General features: G+C 38.3%; 14 protein-coding genes across 14 annotated transcripts; 10 read left to right on the forward strand and 4 right to left on the reverse strand.

The window, feature by feature from the left end:
* Window positions 1–232: 232 nt before the first annotated feature.
* Window positions 233–578, reverse strand: rps2801 (40S ribosomal protein S28; the record flags this gene model as incomplete). The annotated part of the gene is made up of 2 exons (XM_056181717.1): window positions 233–371; window positions 511–578. 2 exons carry the CDS (start codon window positions 576–578, stop codon window positions 233–235), a joined length of 207 nt encoding a protein of 68 aa, XP_056038332.1.
* Window positions 579–765: 187 nt separating this feature from the next.
* Window positions 766–1,868, forward strand: his1 (ATP phosphoribosyltransferase; the record flags this gene model as incomplete). Its single annotated transcript, XM_056181718.1, has 2 exons — window positions 766–817; window positions 988–1,868. The coding sequence occupies 2 exons, from the start codon at window positions 766–768 to the stop codon at window positions 1,866–1,868; spliced, it is 933 nt and encodes a 310-aa protein (XP_056038333.1).
* A 476-nt stretch (window positions 1,869–2,344) lies between these two features.
* Window positions 2,345–4,741, forward strand: rec10 (meiotic recombination protein Rec10; the record flags this gene model as incomplete). Its single annotated transcript, XM_056181719.1, has 1 exon — window positions 2,345–4,741. The coding sequence occupies one exon, from the start codon at window positions 2,345–2,347 to the stop codon at window positions 4,739–4,741; it is 2,397 nt and encodes a 798-aa protein (XP_056038338.1).
* Window positions 4,742–5,205: 464 nt separating this feature from the next.
* zip1 (DNA-binding transcription factor Zip1) lies at window positions 5,206–6,168 on the reverse strand (the record flags this gene model as incomplete). Its single annotated transcript, XM_056181720.1, has 1 exon — window positions 5,206–6,168. The coding sequence occupies one exon, from the start codon at window positions 6,166–6,168 to the stop codon at window positions 5,206–5,208; it is 963 nt and encodes a 320-aa protein (XP_056038339.1).
* A 924-nt stretch (window positions 6,169–7,092) lies between these two features.
* On the forward strand, window positions 7,093–7,893 carry cce1 (mitochondrial cruciform-cutting endonuclease Cce1; the record flags this gene model as incomplete). Its single annotated transcript, XM_056181721.1, has 1 exon — window positions 7,093–7,893. The coding sequence occupies one exon, from the start codon at window positions 7,093–7,095 to the stop codon at window positions 7,891–7,893; it is 801 nt and encodes a 266-aa protein (XP_056037799.1).
* Window positions 7,894–8,465: 572 nt separating this feature from the next.
* Window positions 8,466–9,428, reverse strand: SOMG_02931 (RNA-binding protein involved in histone acetylation; the record flags this gene model as incomplete). Its single annotated transcript, XM_056181722.1, has 1 exon — window positions 8,466–9,428. One exon carries the CDS (start codon window positions 9,426–9,428, stop codon window positions 8,466–8,468), a length of 963 nt encoding a protein of 320 aa, XP_056038474.1.
* A 1,380-nt stretch (window positions 9,429–10,808) lies between these two features.
* Window positions 10,809–13,244, forward strand: msy2 (MS ion channel protein 2; the record flags this gene model as incomplete). Its single annotated transcript, XM_056181723.1, has 1 exon — window positions 10,809–13,244. One exon carries the CDS (start codon window positions 10,809–10,811, stop codon window positions 13,242–13,244), a length of 2,436 nt encoding a protein of 811 aa, XP_056037581.1.
* A 414-nt stretch (window positions 13,245–13,658) lies between these two features.
* Window positions 13,659–14,261, forward strand: rps801 (40S ribosomal protein S8; the record flags this gene model as incomplete). Its single annotated transcript, XM_056181724.1, has 1 exon — window positions 13,659–14,261. One exon carries the CDS (start codon window positions 13,659–13,661, stop codon window positions 14,259–14,261), a length of 603 nt encoding a protein of 200 aa, XP_056038472.1.
* A 401-nt stretch (window positions 14,262–14,662) lies between these two features.
* ubx2 (UBX domain protein Ubx2) lies at window positions 14,663–15,958 on the forward strand (the record flags this gene model as incomplete). The annotated part of the gene is made up of 1 exon (XM_056181725.1): window positions 14,663–15,958. One exon carries the CDS (start codon window positions 14,663–14,665, stop codon window positions 15,956–15,958), a length of 1,296 nt encoding a protein of 431 aa, XP_056038237.1.
* A 467-nt stretch (window positions 15,959–16,425) lies between these two features.
* ppk11 (PAK-related GC kinase Ppk11) lies at window positions 16,426–17,370 on the forward strand (the record flags this gene model as incomplete). The annotated part of the gene is made up of 1 exon (XM_056181726.1): window positions 16,426–17,370. The coding sequence occupies one exon, from the start codon at window positions 16,426–16,428 to the stop codon at window positions 17,368–17,370; it is 945 nt and encodes a 314-aa protein (XP_056038477.1).
* A 443-nt stretch (window positions 17,371–17,813) lies between these two features.
* vma16 (V-type ATPase V0 subunit c'') lies at window positions 17,814–18,413 on the reverse strand (the record flags this gene model as incomplete). Its single annotated transcript, XM_056181727.1, has 1 exon — window positions 17,814–18,413. One exon carries the CDS (start codon window positions 18,411–18,413, stop codon window positions 17,814–17,816), a length of 600 nt encoding a protein of 199 aa, XP_056038476.1.
* Window positions 18,414–18,895: 482 nt separating this feature from the next.
* On the forward strand, window positions 18,896–19,981 carry tpt1 (tRNA 2'-phosphotransferase Tpt1/ CIA machinery; the record flags this gene model as incomplete). The annotated part of the gene is made up of 1 exon (XM_056181728.1): window positions 18,896–19,981. One exon carries the CDS (start codon window positions 18,896–18,898, stop codon window positions 19,979–19,981), a length of 1,086 nt encoding a protein of 361 aa, XP_056038475.1.
* A 349-nt stretch (window positions 19,982–20,330) lies between these two features.
* Window positions 20,331–21,107, forward strand: pno1 (KH domain RNA-binding protein Pno1; the record flags this gene model as incomplete). Its single annotated transcript, XM_056181729.1, has 2 exons — window positions 20,331–20,379; window positions 20,428–21,107. The coding sequence occupies 2 exons, from the start codon at window positions 20,331–20,333 to the stop codon at window positions 21,105–21,107; spliced, it is 729 nt and encodes a 242-aa protein (XP_056038470.1).
* Window positions 21,108–21,732: 625 nt separating this feature from the next.
* On the forward strand, window positions 21,733–22,378 carry csc4 (SIP/FAR complex subunit Csc4; the record flags this gene model as incomplete). Its single annotated transcript, XM_056181730.1, has 3 exons — window positions 21,733–21,855; window positions 21,921–22,139; window positions 22,214–22,378. The coding sequence occupies 3 exons, from the start codon at window positions 21,733–21,735 to the stop codon at window positions 22,376–22,378; spliced, it is 507 nt and encodes a 168-aa protein (XP_056038469.1).
* Between the last annotated feature and the right edge of the window lie 180 nt (window positions 22,379–22,558).

Below are 22,558 nucleotides of genomic sequence, written 5' to 3' on the forward strand. Positions count from 1 at the left end.
ATGACTCTTTGGTTATATAGAATATTTGCTCGTAACCCTAATATTGAAGTTTATTTCATATGATGCGATAACTATTATAGCAGATATAGTTACAAGTCTTTTTTACAGACGCCTCTTGTACTGCATTTACATTTAACTAAACCAGACAGTTTACAATTCGAACTTTTTGCTCTTCATGAAGATGATGTATTTTTATATCTCTGAAACAACCAGCGTCAAGCCAAAGCTAGGTTTAGCGCAATCTTCTAGCTTCACGCTCAGATTCAAGAAGAACCAAGATGTCATCCTCACGGACAGGTCCCTTGACGTTACGGATGATGGAACGAGAGGTGTCATCCATAAATTCAACACGGACTTGAGTAACTCCACCACTATCACAAGTTAGTAATTTGTTTCGTTCATATATGTTATGTGTTGGGTTTCTTTTAAGGAGGGGCGTTTAAAATAGCTAAGAAACATATTTACAAGTATCCACCCGGAACATAATCTAAACCATTATTCTATACTTACCGAGAGCCGGTGCGACCTAAAACTTTGATGACCTTAGCCAACTTAACAGGAACCTTAGAAGAATCCATTGTTCTCTTGAGATGTGTAGAAGTGCGTGGTGTTTAAAGAAGAATCAGTTTTGGTACCATTAGAAATTTTGGGATACCGTGACTGCTTTTTTGGGGTAGGGTGCTGCGTTTAAGGAAAAAAGCAAGAAACGCGAGAAGCGTCAAAGAAGCAGTGCAACACCATAAAAAATTCATAAAAAACATAAATATGGATTTGGTCAACCACTTGGAGGATCGTTTGCTTTTTGCAGTTCCTAAAAGTAAGTCACATGAAAACAGTGAAAAGTATCAAAGGATGAAAAAAAAATGAGAATGGATGATCGCAAAGACGATTGACCTTCATATCAGCGAATGCATTCTTTTCAGTCCAAGAAAATAATTTTACAAGCTGTACATTTGTTAGATTCAAAATATTAATGCATATGTCTAGAGGGACGTCTGTACGAGTCATGTGTGAATGTTTTGAAGGGGGCTGATATCAAGTTCCGTCGTAATTCTCGCTTGGACATTGCTTTAGTTCAAAATTTTCCCATTGCTTTGGTTTTTTTGCCTGCTGCTGATATCCCTCGTTTCGTCGGTACCGGTCGTGTTCATCTTGGTATCACTGGTCAAGATCAAATTGCCGAGGCTCGTCTCCGTATCGGTGAAAAATTGAAGGTAGAAGAATTGGTTGACCTTCAATTTGGTGGATGCAAACTGCAAGTTCAAGTTCCCGAAAGTGGACCAATCCAAACCGTTAAACAATTGGTTGGTCAACGTATCGTCACTTCCTTTGAATATTTGGTGGGCGATCACTTTAGACAGTTGGAGACACAAATGAAAAAGGATGGAGAAATTAGCAGTGAAGCCAAGACTGAAATCAGTTTTGTTTCAGGCAGTGTCGAAGCCTCTTGTGCTTTAGGCATTGCTGAAGCTGTTGTTGACTTGGTTGAATCTGGTGAAACCATGCGTGCTTCTGGTTTGAAGGCCATTGAGGATATCATGAGTACTAGTGCTGTTTTGGTTCGATCCACCAACTGTTCTCCCGAGCTCGAACCTCTTTTACAAACCATCATTACACGCATCCGTGGTTATGTGATTGCTCAGCAATACGTTCTCGTTAACTACAATGTTGCTCGTGATCATTTGACTGATGTTCTCAAAATTACTCCTGGTAAGCGTGCTCCCACTATCACTGCCTTGGATGAACCCAACTGGGTTGCTGTTAGCAGCATGGTCTTGAAGAAGAACGTTGCCAAGGTTATGGATGAATTATCCCAGAATCAAGCTGCCGATATTCTTGTCCTTTCCATCGACAACTCTCGTCCTTAAAGTTATTTCTGTTTTAAGTTTTGAAAAGGTTATTGTAAAGGGAAACATACTGCAAAATTTCTCTTTGAACGTGTTCCTACTTGTTTTTATAGACAATTTAATTACATTATCAAGTAGTATATCTACACCAATCCTTAAATTCTCTTTTTAGTTTATTAGATATTAATTATACTTAATGTTAACAAACTTTTGTAATTTAAAATGTCAACCCTCCTTGACTTTATTTTGTTTATTGTGTAGGTAACAATGCTGCACTGTCTTGAAACACGAACGCGTCGAAATTTTACAAGCTGCCAACTGCATACCACTAAAAGCTAGCTCTTGTGCAATAGTTATTTATATGCTTATCTATTGAAATAAACTAACACTTATTTACTAATTATCTTCATTATAAAAGATATAGCTTACCACGGCTCAAAATAATTTAAACTTACTTGCTCAATTAACTGGATGAATTATCGTTCTTAAACACAAAAATGGATCTTATAAACGAATTTCTTAACTTATTAACAAAGGGAAAGCAGTTAACAAAAGTTTTACTTGACAGAACTCTGAACGCTGTGCTTTCTGTCGACGCGAGCGAAGTACGCGAAAAGCAGACGATATCAAACATTTCAATTGCTTTTTCAGTAATTGGGGAGAAAGAGCAGTATACGGAACCAAAAATTATATCTTGTCTTAAAATTCTTCTGCATTTATGTTTTGTAGGGAAACACCCAGATTTGGGTGATATCTTTATAGAAACATTTACCGGACTGGATCCTTCTCTCAACAATTCTCTCAAAAAGTCAATCGGTCCATTGGCTTTGTCTTTGGGATGCCAATACTTAAACGAAACAGAATTTTTGAATGTGACAACTACCCTTGAATTATACGATGAACAAGAATACCAAATGATTGTTTTCGAACGCGTTGTCCTTCAAATAATGTCACTTTTTATTGCAAAGTGCGAAAATAATAAGCTTTATTTGATTAATAATCGAAAAGAACTGAATTTATATGCGATTGGCAGGCGATTAACCCACCGTGATTTTGCATGTAGGTTTCTGTGCGGACTTTTTATATCAAGATTTTCGGTGTCTGGGGTGGATGAGGAAAGTAATAGACAAAATGTTATTCGCCTAAATCTTTTTTGCCCGAGCGATTCGTCGAAACCTATGTTGACCATGCAAATGCTAAAGGCAGATCGAATCTTTCAGACCTGCGTTGCGAACTCTACCAAGGTCTATGCTGGAACATTCTCAATAGGCTTAGAAACACCCGTAAATGCTACTATGATTGTCGAGCCCAGGGATGTTATCATTTATAGGAAAGGAAGTACTTTGTTGCAGCTTTCGTGGGGATCAATAAAAGATATTACGATGACAAGTGATCAAACCTATAGATTTTGTTTCACTACAGACATACCGCATTTAAAAGATTGTATGTTTGAATGCCTGGACGATTCCTCCTTTGGTGACTTGGATTCAACTTTGCAGTTTGTCGGAGATTCTTTAACACCTAAACTGTTTGTCTCTCCGAAAGTAGCTGTAAATCAATCAAATAACGATGATAAGGATACACAAACGGAAGAATCACAACATTCCGTCCGTGGTCCGATGGAGTATGATAGTGCATATGAAAATTTCGAAAATGAAGTTCTCGATAAAAGTGTCTGTGCAGAGTCAGTAAATGAAGCTTCCCCAGAGGAGGACAATGAGAACTTGGAGCTTAAGGTAAACGAGCCCAAGAATGCTTATGCTGATGAAAATATTACCAATTCCGAAAATACAGCGAATGAGGAGGCTATAATAGCACATGAAACTACTGGAGAAATAGCAGAGGATAGAAATCAAGCAACTTTGGGAAATGGTACTATGATTACCCCACTTAAGAAGCGTGCACGTGCTGGCAAAGCATCTACAAAAAGTAGTCGTCTTCCAAGGGTCAAGAAGCCAAGGAAGAATGAGAAAAACAAAGGAGAAGATAATCCTTTAGCAGGTTTGAAAGAACAAGAAACACCTTGTCCAAAGAATAACAAGCAGACCAAAGAACTCTTAAGGCCAGAAGGAGACAACGATTCTGAGCAATCTCTTCTAGATGACAGAGAAAGGGACAACCAAAGTAATGATGAAAAAGAAAATAATGAATTGCGCGACAGTGTGAAGCCGGAAATGAATACTGTTGAACCTATGAGTAATACAAAACCATCGATAGAAACAATGGAAAAAGTTAAACAGGAGCCTTCGAGTCATATATTAAATGCCTTGGATCATTCACAGCAACCTGATCACAAATCAATTTGGAAGCAAATGCTGAAGGACAAATCGTGGAAGAATGAGCTTTTTACGCCCCCTTCTCAGAATCGAAAGCGGCAAGTTGATTTAGCAACTTTCACAAAACAAGGTTATTCGACACTTGGAAATAATCCCTCATTGCTTAATACTTGCTCAAGTCCTCCTACTGAAGCTTCGTCCTTGGGCGGCCCTTCTGTCAATCATACTGAGGATGGATTAACCAGTAGTACGTTGAATTCAGACACCAACGATCATGTGAAAGATTTAAATCTACGGTCAGTTAAACAGGAAGAAAAAGTGTCCAAGCTCTCATATGGATTGGATAAGGTACAATTAAAGAGTGTTGGTCAAGTTGATTTACCAAACGCTCATGGAGTTGAACGCTGTGTTTCTTTAATTGGAAAACAAATATATTCAACTATAACTAAACGCGAAGAAAAGTTAAAAGAGCAATTAAACGTTTTTCATTCGAACTCGACTAATTTAGTTGAAGAATTTCAAGGGAGACAAAAGGCTAGGTATGCATCGATAGAGAAGATGCTTACTTCGGTGGATACTAGTCTAATGCACCGAGTGAAAAAACTGATTTATGAATAAGTTTGTGAAACCACTGTTTAAAGGCCATGAGGCCATGAAATGAAATCGTCAAGGGATTATACTAAAAGAACAATGAAACATTGCAAAGCAAAAACACTTACATACTGAATAGATAAAAATTTTAAAAACAGAAATAGAAAAAAAATATAATACTGTTAATTGTCATAGTCATAAGGATATACAAAAGCTTATTCAATTAGCAATATAATAAGAAACACCGGTTTGATAACTAGAGAAATACAAGAGCAAATTTATGGAAAGCAAAGTTGAATTATCATAAAAACAAAAAAAGTCGGTTAAACATGAAAACAAACGACCGACCCGCGCAACCTGTTGGAGATTGCGCTATAAAATTATAACACCATTTGTACACGTATGCAAATATTAATAACCACAGAACGAAAAATAACAGAAGCGAATCGAAAACGATATTAATATAAACCAAAGCAAGAGATAAAAATTTTTTAAAAGTTCGTAGCTGGACGAATAAGTCCCTTCAACCAGTTGTTTTCCATTTCCAACTCACCAATTCGAGATTCCAACGTAACGACTTTATCAGAGAGCTCGTTTGCAGTACGTTCTAATTGCTGTTCCTTTTGCTTTTTCTTGATACGGAACCTTGCACTAGCAGCCGTATTTCTTCGACGCTTATCCTCTTCTGCAGCATTACGAATGGCTGCATCGGAAGAGTCGGTCCTGGGACGCTTATTCATAGGTGCAGAGATAGCAATGGGAGTTGAAGGAACTGAAGCTTGTTCTGTTATGGCATCAAATTGTGAGAGGTCAGCCAATTGGGCAGAAGCAGAGTTTCGCTTGCCAGTAGAAGTAGAGGCAGCTGGTTCTTCGTTACCAGCAGACGAGGAAGATAAATCCAAAGAAGAAGAATCACTAGGGCGCTTATAGGCTACAGAAGGATGAGAAGGGACCTTTTGCTGGTTTTGAGGAGCATCAGACTCCAAGAATGCAGTGGGATTAGATAGAGGAAACAAAGCAGGTGAATTCTTGCCTTGCATTTGCATTACCTTTGAAGCTTTAAACAATTCCAGATTCTCAGTAGTCAAGTAGGGATTTTGATTGTCTTCTTGAGAAAGTTTAGCGGAAACGTCAGCATTTTCCAAAGGTTCTCTCTTGGGAATAGCTGACGCAGGGACATTAGAGGAAGTCGTAAATTGTGATGACGGAGCAGCATGTTGAGGTTGGGTTTTATATTTGGGCGGAACCGTTGAAGAGTTGCTATTTACCTTTTGAGGTACAGATCTGTAAAAGTTGTGAGGAAACAAATTAACAGGTTCAAAGTCAAAGAAATAAGGATTGCTGAACATGTTCAATTGTTCCGCCAAATCATCGTTGGAGAACTCCTCAACGTGAGGGCTTTCATCCAATTCCAAATTTAAATTGTTAATGCATTGGTTCGGAGTGAAATCCATGTTCAATTGCAATATTCACGAAGATCTTTCAAGAAGAGCCTTGTTAAACCTTGATCAAATTTCACCGTGGAAAAAACTATATCAACCTTTTTCTAGAAAAATAAACTATATTTCTAAAAGTTATTTAGCGGACTTAGTTGAAAAATGCCTGTTTCTAGCTATATTCATTTAAGAATGTTGTGCGCTAATAGTCAGTTTTATCGGCGGCTGCCACAAAGCTGATAAGATGGGCTGGTATAACGATGAAAGAAAAGTTTCCAAAATACACAATAGTACAACCCAATACGTTATACCTTTATATTTGCAAACAAGGCGGCGCAACGAAGTGTGAAATCTTCTTGGGATTTTGACATTCTATGATATCGTATTGTGTTGAGCTGTGTCGATAATTAGAAAAGAAAAGCAAGAACAGGACGCAAGATCAATGTAGAAACCCTTTTAAATCATTGATACAAATTGGATGATACTGGATTTTGCTAAAGCCGATGGATCCAGTTCATTCACGTTACTAATAAACTGGCCAAACGCTGCACAACATTTTGCAAAGTATTTTTAGTAATAATGGGTGAGAAAAGAAAGCTTTTTTCAAATTCAAAACTAATTATATAAGCAACAGTTCTTGCATTGTAAGTTTCCAAGTTTGACCTTTCAGAGTTATTTGAATGGCTTGATGTATCCCAAACTACTTACTTTTTCAGGCGGTAATTTCTTGGTATTGGAGTTTTCGAAGATACGGGCATTTATTTTTATTTTTTTAATAAAATTCGAATTAATTGAAGCAAGCCTTTAACCATACGTGGAAACAACATTTCATTGCAAGGCCTTGTGACTCTGCATACAATTTCATACAAGTGCTTTACTTTTTTCGGCTATTTTTTTTTTCTGTACTCGTATTGTTGTATTAAACTGTTTCTATCGGGAAGGATGAACTATTCCAAATTGCAAACGCTGCAACATATCTGCAAAGTCAGTGGTTTATCCAGAAAAGGCCGAAAAGCAGATTTGTTTCAGCGAATTCTGTCTGCCCCAGTCTATCCTACAAATAACGTTCTATCGATTGATATAGGGATTAAAAACTTTGCATACTGTCTTGCTAGTCGTACGGAAGATGCTAAGGTTAATATCCATGAATGGGCTCATGAAGACTTGACGTCCCCGACAAATGGTTTGGGTATCCAATGGATCGAAGACTATCATCCTCAATATTTGGCAAGACTTGCGTTGCAAATCTATACCACGTTAACCTCCCGTTTTCATCCCAGCATAATTCTTTTGGAACACCAGCGCTATCGGTCAGGAGCCAAAACCATTCCTGAATGGACTTTGCGAGTCAATGTAATTGAATATATGCTGCACTGTTTGCATATAAACAGTCAAGTCCATGCGTCGCCGGAATCAAATCCTAGTCCCTCTAGCTTACTTTCCCTTGCACCACAATCCGTGTACTCTTACGTTTCTGCCTTGTCTGACTTTGTTAAATTGAACAGTAATACCAAGACAAAACTAACACGCGTCAGACTATTAAACGATATGCTGAAGCTTGGAAAGGTATCTGTTGTAAATGATGATGCGCTAAAAACATTTGAATTACCAGTTAAATTTTCAAGCAAAAAAGATGACATGACGGATGCTGCTATGATGGCAATTACATGGATTGAATGGCAACATAAACTAAGACAATATCAAGATGAACTTCGTAGCTATGTCGAACTAAATTCGCAATAAAGGTTACTATAATAGCGCAGCTTGGATTAGGAAAAGTTAAGGAGTGTGATTTGTATAAATAAAAATATTAAGGTTTTCAAATGAAGGCTGTTAACTTGAACGGCAAACTTTTCTTGAATGGAGATCATTTGCATTAAGGACAAAACTGTCCTATCTATCTTGAAAACTCGATTTCTTGTAACGAGCAAAGAAAGGAATCATGCTCTGTTTTGGTCAATAGAATCATAAAACATAAACGTGCGTCATAAGCGAAATAAATAAAGCTTTGCTGTTGCAAAAGAATGCGAACTTGACATTACAGAAACGTTTGTGGGCATCTTTATTTGCAGTTGCGAAACAACTATAGTAGGTTCATAAGCAAATATTTATGTTCGTTAAGGAATAAAACAAAGGTCATAACAACGTAAGAAGGAATCTTTGTGATAAGACGGAAGTACCATAAATTAAGTATTTGAGATTTTGAACGAAACATGATTATAATAAAACAATGTATGGAGCCATAAATAGCAAAGTTGAAGACAACCAAAGAAGCCAATGATGTCGTTCTTGAAAGATGGTGTGAGTTCTGTTTCTTATATAGTATTTTGCTCCATTGGGCGTCGTTCTTCAGAAAAAGACACTTGTGGGGCGGAAGTTGAAAATGATCTTTCTTGCTGCAATCGATCGTTGTTGTAGGAACGAGAGGATTGGTCCTGTCCATCCCGAGGGTACTCATGTTTGCGGCGACGATCACCGTAGGGACGGAATTTGTAATCATTTTTATATCTTCTAGGACGCTCTGATTCTAGAAAGCGGCTCCTGTTATCATCGTAGTCTCTATTACTGCTCGGACGATAGTAATTTGGGGATCCGCGACCGTCACGGTTAGGACGGTAGCGAGAAGGCATTCGATTATTTCCATTGTATGGATGACTTCCCATTCTTTCATGCATCATCCCTTTTCTCGTTGATCCCATGTATTTTCCAGGAGTAGGAGAACGAGGGCGGGACCGTCTGGCCTTTTGTACATTTAAAACGCGACCAAAGAATTCTTTTGTGTTCAACCCTTGGATAGCGGCATCTGCTTCTTCCACCGTGGATAAAGAAACGAAACCAAATCCTCTAGGTTCTTTGGTGGCAGGGTCTTTTAAGATGTTGGCTCGCATAATGGTACCATATTTGCTGAACATTTCAATCAAATCTTCATCCTGAATTCGAGGAGCAATTCCGGTGACAAACAGGTTCGTCCCGGAATTCTCAGATTCGCTAGACTCTCTCTGGGCCGTGTCATAATTTCGAGTTTTAGGCACCTTAGGATCTGCACTCCACCGACTGTCATCAAGGGACTCTTCGTGGAAAGGTATACTTTCTTCGGCAAATACACTCCTTGTGTAATCTTTGTTTTCTTTCTCTACACGTGGATCATCATGGGTATCGTCAACGTTCGTGTTACGTGCTACAGGACGCGATTTATTCAAATCAGAGACAACAGCTTTAGATTGATTGACAATGGCTTGGTCAAAATCTGAGTAATGCTCAACTGTTGTGTCAGCCATACTAAATTTCAAGAAAGTGAGAATCCGAAAATGATTGCAAAAGAAGAACGCTCGAATTATATGGATAAAGGTGCGAGAATCTTTATAAATATGTTCCAATGTTACGAAATTCAATGCTAGGCGTCGTTCCTTTCAATCTTTCTGAAAACGATAATTAGAAGAAGTTGGTATTTGTACCATGAATTAGCCCTTGGAGAATACACGTAGTATCGGATCCAGTTTCGTTTAGTGATAGGTAACGGATTCGCTTAAGTCATCTTATAAGGTAAACAAACAAATGAGGATTGAGATATTAGGTATTATTTACCCATAAAATTAAATCTAAAGTTCGTCCCTTGTTCCAAGCCTTTTTTAATGTATGAAATCTCATGGTTTTTTTTTTTTTTTTTTTTTTTTTTTTTTTAAATGCAATACATTCGAGATGATGGGTAGAGAAAAAGGACGAAGTGTACTAAGGACATTTTGCAGCTGATCATGGTTTAGGAGAATGAACAGGTTTTCTCTTCCAATCAGTTTCTTGAAGCTCTTAGTTACAACACAAGCTTTTGTCTCTAATTCATTCAATGCTTCCTTTCCTTTCTCAAATCTTTATCTTTCCGCTATTAGGGAATTAGGGGAAGCAACCATGAGGAGATGAGAATTTTTGAAAGTTTATGACTTTACTTAGTTTGCGTATAGAACAATCTATACAGCCGTCCGAAGGTCCATTGATTTCAATGGAATGGTTCCACCTTTGACAGCTCTCTGGAATGTTTATTTCCTATGAACTAATTGCTGCATATAAAAATCATTCTAAATCCTTTATTATTTCGCTTCTATTTCTATTTCTATTGATCTTTTTATTTTATTTTATTTTTCTTTCTTCAAACTCCTTTTGTTTACTTTTTGCTACCCACAAATAACATCACGCATGTCATAAACACAGACAAGAAAATGCGATTGCAAAAATTCAGTATTCTCCAACAAATACAAAAAAAAGTTATACACAAAAGAAGGTGACTATTTATGAACCTGTGACTTGTTTATATGAACTAAATTTTTTTTTTTTTTTTGGTAATTCCCAATTCCTTCGTTTTGCTTGCATCTCAGGTCTTTCCACGAAAATATCGATTCTTTTTCACGAATTAACGGTTACCCACAGGATTGCTTATTTCTGGACATACAAGAGTAATTGGATGATTTAATATTTATCATATGGCTTATTCTATACTTTTATCTTTGTTTTTTGCGTAAACTTTGCTTTTCTCCCTTTTTTGGCGCATTCTCGCTCATATTGATTTTTTCTATTTTTACAAGAGAATTAGTCTTGTTTTTCTTTTCTTCTCTTCCCTTTTCTTTGATTTTGGTTTTGATTTTTGGAGTCTGACATTCTTGTTGAAAATGTTGATGGCAGATGACCAAGAAAAGTACTTTCGCAATGGCTTACGAAACTTAAACGTTTTTGATAATACAGAAACTATAATACAAGATATAGATGACACCTATAAAAGTGACGATGCTTTGAAAAAGCGAGAGTCCAGGTTCAAGGGAGTCTACTATATCACAAATTTATATAAATGGTTCATGAACCTCTCTTTCATTACTCGTTGGCTTGCTTTGTGGTTTCCTTTAGCTTGTTTATTGGTGGTCCCTTTGGCTGTAGGTGTATCACCAAAATACCGCTATGCGAAACTTGGTACTGTCCGTATTTTTTGGATTTTTCTTTGGTTTGAGATTGCTTGGGGTAGCTTTTGGGTCTCTCGCTTAGTCGCAAGTATTCTTCCCTATTCTTTATACCCTATTGTTGGGATTTTCCCCTTCACAGCTTATAAGCTTTCCGTCATCGTCTCTGCCATTGAATTGCCCTTGGCTTTCCTTTTCACTTGTATAATATGTATTTGCACATTCCCACCTATTATGATAAAAAATTCCGCTCCTGTATCTAACAATTTGGGCAATGCCACGCTGACTCCTGCTGCATCTGGCACCGCTAATGTCAACCCCAATGTAAATCTAGCCAATTCGTTTTCCACTGCCTCGGACGTCCAGTCTTGGATAAAAGTCTGTACGAAAATAATCGGTGCTTTTGTGATTCTCAGTATTGTTCTTCTTTTAGAAAAGACAATCCTACACTTTATTGGCTTCCATTACCATGAAGTGCAATATCAATTCCGTATTGCTGATAATAAAAAGCATCTTTCCATGCTGACCAAGCTTTTTATAGCATCTATGAAAGCTCCATATAGAGATTCACCATCTGTTTTGCAACAGGATTATATCCTTCACTTACGTACCTCTGATCCTTTGGCTAAGGATAATGCTCCTCGTCATATTCGACAGGTTAAGCGCCTGAAAAGGAACGCCAAGAAAGCATTCAACAAAACAAGATTAGTAGTCGGTTCCGTCTTTAATAATATTGCTGGTTACTCGCATAAACCATTTACCGCTGAAGAAGAGTTTATTATCGAAATGCTTCGGTCTCGAAAAAGATGTCTTGCTATTGCTAGAAGAATTTGGTACGCCATCGTTCCTACCGGAGAAGATTCTTTTAAAAAAGAAGATCTTTCTGGTCTTATTCGTGATCAAGATGACATTAGCTTTATATTTGAGATTCTAGACAGAGATTACAGTCGTAGTATCAGCTTGGAAGAATTAGAGCAGTTTAGTAGAGAAGTCGCCGATGAATTCTTTTCTATTCGAATTTCCTTAAGAGATGTCGATGTGGCTTTATCCAAGTTGGATTGTGTTGGACTTGCAGCTGTTGGTGTCATTGGGGTCCTTATTTTTATTTCCTTTTTGGATACATCCTTTGCAACCATTCTAGCGGCATATGGAACAACTCTCCTGAGTTTATCCTTCATTTTTGCAGCCACCGCCCAGGAACTAATGTCTTCCATCGTTTTCTTATTCAGTAAACACCCTTTTGACATTTCAGACGTGGTTGTCATTAATGGGACAAAGTACGAAGTGGTAACCTTGTCTTTACTATGCACAGTTTTTCGCACCATGAGTGGTTCAACTGTACAAGCCCCCAATTCTCTACTTAACACTTTGTTTATTGAGAATTTGCGGCGCAGTTTGCCTCAAAGTGAGTCCGTAACATTGACAGCTCCTTTTGCTACGGACTTTAAGCAATTGGAACGTCTGCGGGACCTTTTACTCGAGTTTGTTAAGGAGAATGATCGCGATTTTCGACCTCTTTTGGATTTGTCGGTTCTAGATTTTTCAGCATTGGATTCACTCAAATTCACAGTAACTTTTTACTACAAATCAAATTGGCAGAATACTGCTTTACAAGCTATACGTCGAAATAAATTTATGTGCGGTCTTATCAATGCTGTCCGGGATGTGAATTTGCCAGCTGTGAGTGACCCAGTCCGTGGTTCTCCCGATAACCCTTTTGTTATTGAGCGACTTTCAAAGGAACTTCCACAGCCTCTTAGGGACCATAATGTGAGGCCTTCATTCACCGACGTTTCCTCTGCCGCTAGCTCTCCATCATTTCAAAATACACCCAACTATCCTGTCATCCAAGCAGACAAACAAGAAGGTGAACCATCAAGGGGTGAAAGCCCAGGAATGAAACCAGATGTAAAGTCTATAAAGTCTGCTAATTCAAACACCAACGCAGCTCCGGTGAAATACATCCGTCAGACGCTAGCCACTTGGGAAGTTCCTGAGCTTATGAATTCTTTGGATGCCTTAGATAGGAGCCACGAGGTCTCTGAAGGAATTCAAAAAGCACAGGATGTCGAAACATTTACTACTAACGAACAGGCTGAAGAGCAGGAGGAAGCTTTATCGTCTAATGAGCATAACAACTCTTTTGAGCAGTAATTATCTGCTACGATTCCTTTTAAAGACCTCGATATTTATTTACCTTTGCGACATGAATAAAATAATGGACCCCATTTCTTAGAAAAATCTCTCAATGCTCAAAGTAGACAGTTATATTCACAATTAATTTTAAGCAATGTAATAGATTTACATTTTAAGAAGTCGAACTAGAAATAAGTCATGACTTCCCATCGTCTTTTTCCTGATTGATTTTTATCAGATATAATTAAACTCGTACTGTTGTTTATTTAATAACTGCAACGTACCCCTACGGTCAAACCACATATCACTAGGGCTCGTTATTAGTATTTTTTCAATATACGGACCTACACGCTATGTTTTAAAAAAACAGTCACATAATTCATCCGACACAAACTTTTCGACTGGGATTTCTATCATCACCAAATTACCAACATGGGTATTACCAGAGACTCACGCCACAAGCGCTCTGCTTCCGGTGCCAAGCGTGCTCAATACCGCAAGAAAAGAAAATTTGAGTTGGGCCGTCAAGCCGCCAACACTCGTATCGGTGCCAAGCGTATCCATGAAGTTCGTGTCCGTGGTGGTAATCAGAAGTTCCGTGCTCTTCGTTTAGAATCTGGTAACTTCTCCTGGGGCTCTGAGGGTGTTGCTAAGAAGACTCGTGTTATCCAAGTCGCCTACCACCCTTCCAACAACGAGTTGGTCCGTACTAACACTTTGACCAAGTCTGCCGTTGTCCAAGTTGATGCTGCTCCTTTCCGTGTTTGGTATGAAACTCACTACGGCATCTTGATGGGTGGTAAGGGTAAGAAGGCTACTCCTACTGCTACCCCCAAGTCTAAGCACGTCCAACGCAAGCTCGGTGCTCGTGTTGGTAGCTCCAAGGTTGACCCTGCTATGGAATCTCAATTTGCTGCTGGCCGTTTGTACGCTTGTGTTTCTTCTCGCCCTGGTCAATCTGGCCGTTGCGATGGTTACATCCTTGAGGGTGATGAATTGCACTTCTACCTTCGTCGTATGGCCCCTAAAAAGTAAAAAAATGCTATTCTAGCCATCTTAATGCAAAACATGTGCCCACAGGAAATTGAACTTCAAAGTGACAGTAATTGAGCATTAGAAGCTTTGTAAAGTAAATTGTAGTAAGGTATTCATTGGCATTGAAATTACCCGTTTAGTATTGCTCAAAGGGTAATTAGTAAGGAATTTGTCCTTATTGAGGTTGTTGGATTTTATTGTAGTCGAAAATGTAATAAAAATTAATTTAGCGTTATGAAGAGCTTAATATTCTTCATTTTACAAGTAAAAAATCGCATTTGTATGTAAATGATGTTTCCTTTAGTTTTGTTTTGTAATGTTGTATGTGCGAAATGTTTCTCAGATATACTGGATTTGTCCTCCACCACACACCACATTCACTACTTCTATAAGCTCTTACTATGGAAGAAGACGCCAGTAATTTGGTAGCTACGTTTTGTTCTATAACAAACTCAACTCCAGAAAAAGCCCAGGAATACCTTGGAGTTGCTGATGGAGACTTGTCCACAGCGGTAACACTTTTCTTTGAAAGTGGAGGCGTAACTGGTGAATATGGTAGCGGGAGCTCCAACACTGCTCAGTCTGCTCCGCCTGAACAGACTGAAGAAGTCCGTGCTCCCATTGCTCCTACGAGAGAGGTACTAGTCGATCCAATGGCAGATGCTACATCAGGGCTAGGATTTGTAGGTAATGATTTCGGATTAGGATCAGGTTTACCTAGAATGAACCGTAGACAAAGAAGAAGGGTTGGCATTTTTGATCAATCTCCTTCAGAGATGCCTGTCGCATCGTCTGTTGATACTTCTTCAGAAGAATCAGAGAGCAATAGTCGTGCTTCTCGCCTTGCAAAACTTTTCCGTCCTCCTTACGACATAATATCCCATCTTACATTAGATGAAGCTAAAATGAAAGCCACCTACGAAAAACGATGGATTCTTATCAATTTGCAAACTTCCTCTTCTTTTGAATGCCAAGTCTTAAACCGTGATTTATGGAAGAGTGAATCTGTAAAAGAAGTTATTCGTGCACATTTTCTATTTTTACAATTGTTGGATGACGAGGAACCGGGTATGGAATTCAAGCGTTTTTACCCTGTGTCATCCACACCCCACGTTGCCATCTTAGATCCTCGCACCGGTGAACGTGTTAAACAATGGAATAGCGGAATTACCGCTACTGACTTTGTAATTGAATTGAATGACTTTTTGGAACGCTGTACCTTGGATGAAACCAAAGGCAGGAAGAATCCTCTCGGTCCCAGATCGCAAAAACCAGCTGAAGCAATGACCGAGGAAGAACAAATGTCAAAAGCTATTGCTGCTTCTTTGGGTGCTGACCGAGGAAAAGATGAAGGTACTGGTGAATCATCTCAGCCTATTCAAGCCGATGAGGAAGAAGCGCAGGACAACACGATTCATAAAATTAACTCAGAAGAAGGAAAGGATGAAGAGCCTAGTCCTGGAACCGGTGTCACTAGAGTCCAAATCCGCTTGCCAACCGGAGCTCGTTTTATCCGAAGATTTTATGAGACTGATCTTGTTCGCAGGGTTTATGCATACGTCAAAGGAAATGCAGAAGGAGCTGAGTCTCAACCATTTTCTTTGACCTTTCAGCGTACAAGCTTATGGAATTCCTTGGATAAAACCATCAAAGAAGCAGGTATACAAAACGCGGCGCTTCAGTTTGAATTCCAGTAAATCGATGTAAAAAAACCCCTATAAAAGATTGTGTTGTACTGTAGATAGGATCTTATTCCCTTTAATGTCACCCTCTCGAGTTTATTTTTATGGACATGTCAATATTTATTGTCTAGGATTACGCCATCTACGGAATGGTGAAGTGGGACAATGACTGTTTAATGAATTTATGAAGTTTATTATTTTATTATTTTTGACGAAGTGAGTAAGCTTCAGCATCATGTAGATAGTCTTAATAGAAGTATGGGTCAATTCCCTTCATGAATTATTGGAAGGGTGTAAGCGTATAATTCCATGTACATATACAATATCGCTTTTTTTCAATTAACTTTCGGCATATTGTAATTGAATGTACCATTCTTTGCTTCCTCAGTAAAAGTTTTGCTTAGAAAAAACCAACTACTTTTCCACAAAAATCCAAACACGACTTAATTCATCTGCTTCCATCGGAATGAATTACGGAAGCCATGCAGAAGCAACATTATTGTGATTTGGAGCTAATAGGACAAGGTAGCTTTGGCTCTGTTTTTAAAGCTATCAATGTTGAAACATCCAAACCAGTCGCTCTTAAAGTAGTAGATTTGGATGCAACGACGGATCAAATAGAATCTCTTACTCGAGAAATTAATTTTTTGATTGGATTAAACTCGCCATTTATTACTAGATATTATGAGTCTTTTCTGGATGGGACGCGCTTATGGATAAGCATGGAGTATTGCGATGGAGGCAGTTGTACAGAGCTTTTGAAGACAGTCGGAAAGTTTCCGGAACAGGTAATAGCTGAGATCCTAAAGAATATATTGGAGGCTTTGGTGTACTTGCATGGTCAAGGAAAAATGCACCGCGATATAAAAGCTGCGAACATCCTAACTACGCAGGATGGGGAAGTTAAGCTAGCAGACTTTGGTGTATCCGGTCAATTGCAAAATTTCTACGATAAAAATGATGATTTCGTTGGTACCCCATTTTGGATGGCTCCAGAAGTTGTCAAACAAACTGGCTATAATGCCAAAGCCGACATATGGTCCCTGGGAATCACGGCTTTTGAGTTAGCAAACGGAGAACCTCCTTATTCCGGCATACATCCTATGAAAGTATTACTTTTAATTCCAAAACACGCTTCTCCATCATTAGATAGATCATCCTTTAGTCCAGCATTCTGTGATTTCGTTGATCTGTGTCTTAAAAAAAACCCACAGGAACGCCCCTCACCATTGAAGCTCTTAGAACATAAGTTTATAAAGAAAAATTGTTCTAAAGACACTCTGAAACTAGTTATCCAAACCTATTCCAAATGGAAACTTAACGATCAAACCTCCGACTTTGCTTCTCCATACAACGGTTCAGATTTTGTAAAAAATCCTGCTACCGTAGATAATGTGATATGGGATTTTGGCACACTATCCAGATAACTCATTTAGGTGTGTTAAACCGATCCATGCTTTTATGATTTACAACAACTTTCTTTTGCTAGACTTGACTTGATATTTAATACATTTATTTAATGGGGCAGGCCCTAAAGAGCTGACCCGATGGCATTTTAGTATAAAAGTAGCGTTATAAAGATTAGGCTCATTAATCTTTAACCATTGAGGAACATGCTCTATGAGATTAGATGTTGTGTCCGCTCAGCAAATAAACCTTAGATTATGTGATGGGCGGAGAAGTATTATCGTGATACAAATAGAATTTAACGGAAACAAGGTCATTCTCTTAAGTAACTTTATGATTATATTTAACAGGAAGATCATCAGAGGGTGCTAAAAGGGACGAAGCAACAGGAACTCCGAGGATGAATCCCAATGTGAAGGACAAAGAAGGACTTTCAGTTTTTCAAAGGAACATTAGTCAAAATTCAAGCAAAGTCGAGGGCTTTTCCGCCAACCAACAAACCCACAATTAAGCCAAACAGACCCAGAACACTTCCAAAAATTTCGACAACCAATACTTTTACAAACAAGGAAGCATCTTGCGCATCAGCTAGGGCAGCACTACTGCCAGTAATACCAACGCAGACGCCGCAAATTAAATTGCAAAGACCAACGGTGAGTCCTCCCCAAAAGATAGCGAAGCCAGTGTAATAATTGGACTTGGTATATAGGTGAGAAGCACCGACAGCATTTAACTTTCCAGAGAAGACAATGGCTATAATCAGGGAATAGATGGCTACCACTTCGCAGAAAATGATACTGATCAAGTTTTTGGTTTTGATTCGGGGCGCTTTAACAGCACCACCCAAAATAGAACTTCCACAAATAAAAATACCCCAAGCTGCTCCAATAATACCAAAAGCGACACAGCTGGCAATGCCTAGCAAGCCCCAGGTATAGGGGCTGGTCTGAAGAAGAAAGCTTCCAACATCAAAAGCTTCTCCATTGCCATGAAACAACATGTATAGGCCGACTAAGGTTGAAAACCCAATCGCCATCCATATCGATGAATTTAATACGGACATTTTTGTGATTAAGCTACTTTGGGACTTTTCTCTAAATGGAGGGTGAGGGCTCTGGGTGGACTAACCAGAACACTGACTGTAAATAGTCAGAAAAGAGATCTCTTCTGCTCAATTCATTATAAAGTTTTAAGAAAACTACCTTTTCGTTTGTCTTACGCTTTTTCAGAAGACCAATAGACCTACTCTTCAAAGAATTTTTGAATAACAAGTTAAAATCAACTTGCTTCACCGATTGTAATTTTTTGGGAGAAACGATAAATAAACACCTTCTTTCTGATCGTGAATCATTTTTAAGGGTTACTTTTTCAATTAATTGCTCTAAATATTGCAATCATTGTTTATTATACCTGTCATTTTATTGTATACAAGCAAATTAGGAGAAATTAAAGTCACGAGGATTAATCAGACGCTGCTCCATACTATCACATATCTTTTTGAAACCTAGTTTGTGTACTGCGTCTAAAAGAAAAGATTTTTTTAGGATGTCCAACTTGACTGAACAAAAGAAACAAGCCAGAACGCCCAACGGAAGGAGAAAACAAGAACAGGATCCCATGATCCGGTTTTCAAAAGCACTTTCCAAGGTTCTTCGCCATACTGCCCAATCTAATGGGTTGCGGCTTCGTCCAGATGGCTTCGTGTCGGTAGACGACCTACTTGAATTGCCGCAATTCAAAAGTCTATCGCTAGAGATGCTGAAAAAGATTGTGGATGAAAACGAAAAGAAAAGGTTTTCTTTGGCTGAAACGGATCGTAAGCTGTTCATTCGTGCCAATCAAGGGCACACAATTCGAACGATTGAAGTACCTATGACACGTGTTAGTGATGCTTCTTTATTACCTAAGGTTGTACATGGTACAAGAAAAGAATTGTGGCCGAAGATTAACAAAGAAGGCCTTTCACGAATGAAAAGGAACCATATTCACTGTGCTACGGGGCTCTTTGGTGAACCTGGAGTTATTTCTGGGATTCGGAAATCATGTAGTTTGTATATTTATATCGATGTTTTAAAAGCGATGCAACATGGAATCGAGTTTTATCAATCAGAAAATGGAGTCATTTTAACTGAAGGAAGGGATGGAGTTTTATCACCTTCGTTTTTCAAAAAGGTTGAGACAAACCTTGGAGAGGTCCTTCTTGAAGCAGATGCGAAAACAGAGACTCCCAAAACCGACAACTCGCTACAAAAGAGTGCGAATACTGAGAGTGTTGATGATTTAGATCCATTTAGCGAGGACATGGAAGCACTTACAATGCACGATTTGAATCTCGTTCAAGAAAAGCACAGCAATTTTGGTTATTCAGAAGGCATCGTGAAGGGAAAAATGGAAGTTGCACAAAGCGGTTTTGATGATGGATATAGTCAGGGAGCTATCTATGGATTTGAATTTGGAAAAAAACTGGGAGAACTAAAGGCAAAATTGCTTATTGTCGATGACGAAAAGGAACGAGCTTTATTGCAAAAGCAACTAGAAGAACTTGAGCATCAAAGTGAGTTTTCCAAATTTGTGTTTGCAAACAAGGAGTCGATCCGATCTAAATTAGACAAGACGCCTACTTTGAAATAAACATTTGAAGGTGTTTGTCATTCATCATGTATATAATCCGACTTCATGCAGACTCATATCCTACAGATGGGAGCGAGTGCTTCCTTACGTGTGATCTTGAGGAGGATTGATACGTTTGACTTGCTCACTTTTGCTACCCGTTTACCTTTTTCATCATTTTACTCCTTTTTCCTTCGTGTATTATTTCTTAATTTCTTGCTCATTACATTTCGTTAATGTGTTTAGTAAGGTGCTGTGTCTTGCAAAACTAAATTGGTTAACGAGGTTGTAGCATATCGCAATTCCAGTACTTTCCTGCTTCCTTTCTCTCCGCTAGAATTTGCTTCTTTTACCAAAATTTGCAAAAGAAATGCTGGCACCTACGGCGGCCGTAAACGGCATTCCTCCAAAAGGAAATGGTATGGAACAGTATTTGAATGGAAGTAGGGAGCTGACAATGCCAATAGAAGACGATGTGATGATTGATACAACCGGCAACACAAATGAAGTTACTGAAACAAGAGGCGACAGCACAATGGACATTGAAGGTGCTCCTAAATTCGCACCTGTACAGCCAAAAACAGAAAAAAAGCGTAGCTTGAAGCCTCAAACGAGGAAGGTTCCTATTCCTCCTCACAGAATGACTCCTCTTCGAAATGTATGGCCCAAGCTTTATCCACCTTTGGTTGAGCATTTATTCCTTCAAGTTCGTATGAACGTTAAAGCTAGAGCAGTGGAATTACGCGAAAGCAAGGCTACGAATGATCCTGGCGCCTTGCAAAAGGGAATGGATTTTGTGCAAGCATTTGCCCTCGGTTTTGACGTTGACGATGCAATCGCTCTCTTGCGTCTAGATGATTTATATATTGACACCTTTGAAATCAAGGATGTGAAAACTTTGCAGGGTGATCACTTGAGTCGTGCCATTGGTCGTATTGCTGGACAAGCAGGAAAAACCAAGTTTGCTATCGAAAATGCTTCTCGTACAAGAATTGTGTTGGCAGATAGCAAAATTCACATTTTAGGCGGTTACAGCAATCTTCGTATTGCCAAGGATGCAATCGTCTCCTTAATTCTCGGTTCTCCTCCTGGTAAAGTGTATGCTAATCTACGGAGTGCCGCTGCTCGAGCTAAAGAGCGTTTTTAATTGCATGTAAAGATGACAAATATGTGGATTTTTAGAAATATAGCAGATATTTTACGTGGATTCCCTCTTTTTCTTCACATTCTGATATGGAATTGGGAAATTAAAGAACTGAAATCACAAATTACGAGCTTTGGATAAAAGTCTTTATTTTCATTTCTCTAAAATGTTTTTATTCTATTTTGGACAGGGTTGATTCTATTATTTAGTTTTGGGTTTATTAATGTTAAAACGGAATATTCCATATACTTAATGGATTGTTTTGAATAATCAATTATCAATAATTCTTATAGCAAGTCTCATACTGTAAGCTTTTCTCTCTTTTTGTAATTTCTATCAAAATTGTAAATAGATTCTTGTGTTCTTTGCTTAGTTTTTTGGTTTTCCTTTCCATCACTCTACTCACCTTTCTACCACATATAGCAACTTGCTCAAGTTTGGAAACCAGCTGGTGCTGCTGCTGTCTTGAGACAAGCAAGTCTGTGTAAACTTTTTCCTTCTTTCTTTGCTAAACATACTTTTATTATCTTTTTTTTTTTATGAATTTTGATGGGAACACATCTTGTTAAAAAAGGACTTTATTTTTGTTACATCTACTAGTTGTTTGAATAATCGTGTCGCATAAAACATGAGTGATCTGAATCGAGATGAACAGCTTGCATTTTTAGAATGTATGGGAAAATTGCAAAAAGAACTGGATTCAAGTTTCCAGCGGTATGAAAGATTATCGCAAACGACCAAAGAACTCCAGGTATGTTTGCTTGCTTTATTTATCTTGGTTTTATGTAAATCAGTCATTATCTAACAATACGTAAGGAACAATTGAATCAAGCTAAATCAAAAACTCAACACTCCATTCGTGTTTCATCGATTGGGACATCCCATTCTAATGAAACGTTGCTCCCTAATATGGAGCTTATAGAGCTACGAGCAGAAAACGCAACCCTCAAACAAGATGCCCGTAATTTTGAGCAAATATCCAGTAACTACGCGAAAGGAATGGAAGAAATGGTTGGGTTCGTCTCTTCTTATACGGTAAGTTTGACCTCTACGTCTCAGAAATGATTCAAAAAAGCAACAACAAATGTTTTTGTACTAACATTTGGAAGGAGAAAATGAACATGAAAGTGAAGATAGTGCACGATGAATACTTGAAAATGTACGATGCTTTGGCTGCAGAGCGTATGTCCTTCTCAAAGAAGAACTATAAGGATGTACAGGCGTTGGATAAAGTCAAAGGATGGTTACTTCAAGCATTAGAAGAAAATCCTTAACCATCACAAGAAATGCTGAGAAGCAAAGCTAAAAAGGCTCTTAACGAACAAACTATCAAGCAAACAAGACTGGCTCCTTCACTACGTATTCTAAATATCTCCCTTTTTTATTATTCATGAGATTTATGGCATTATATGGATAATTTTCGAAATGCATTCATTACTATTCATAAAAAATCA

This window comes from Schizosaccharomyces osmophilus, chromosome 2, assembly GCF_027921745.1.
Source record: "Schizosaccharomyces osmophilus chromosome 2, complete sequence".
Classification (NCBI taxonomy): Eukaryota; Fungi; Ascomycota; class Schizosaccharomycetes; order Schizosaccharomycetales; family Schizosaccharomycetaceae; genus Schizosaccharomyces; species Schizosaccharomyces osmophilus.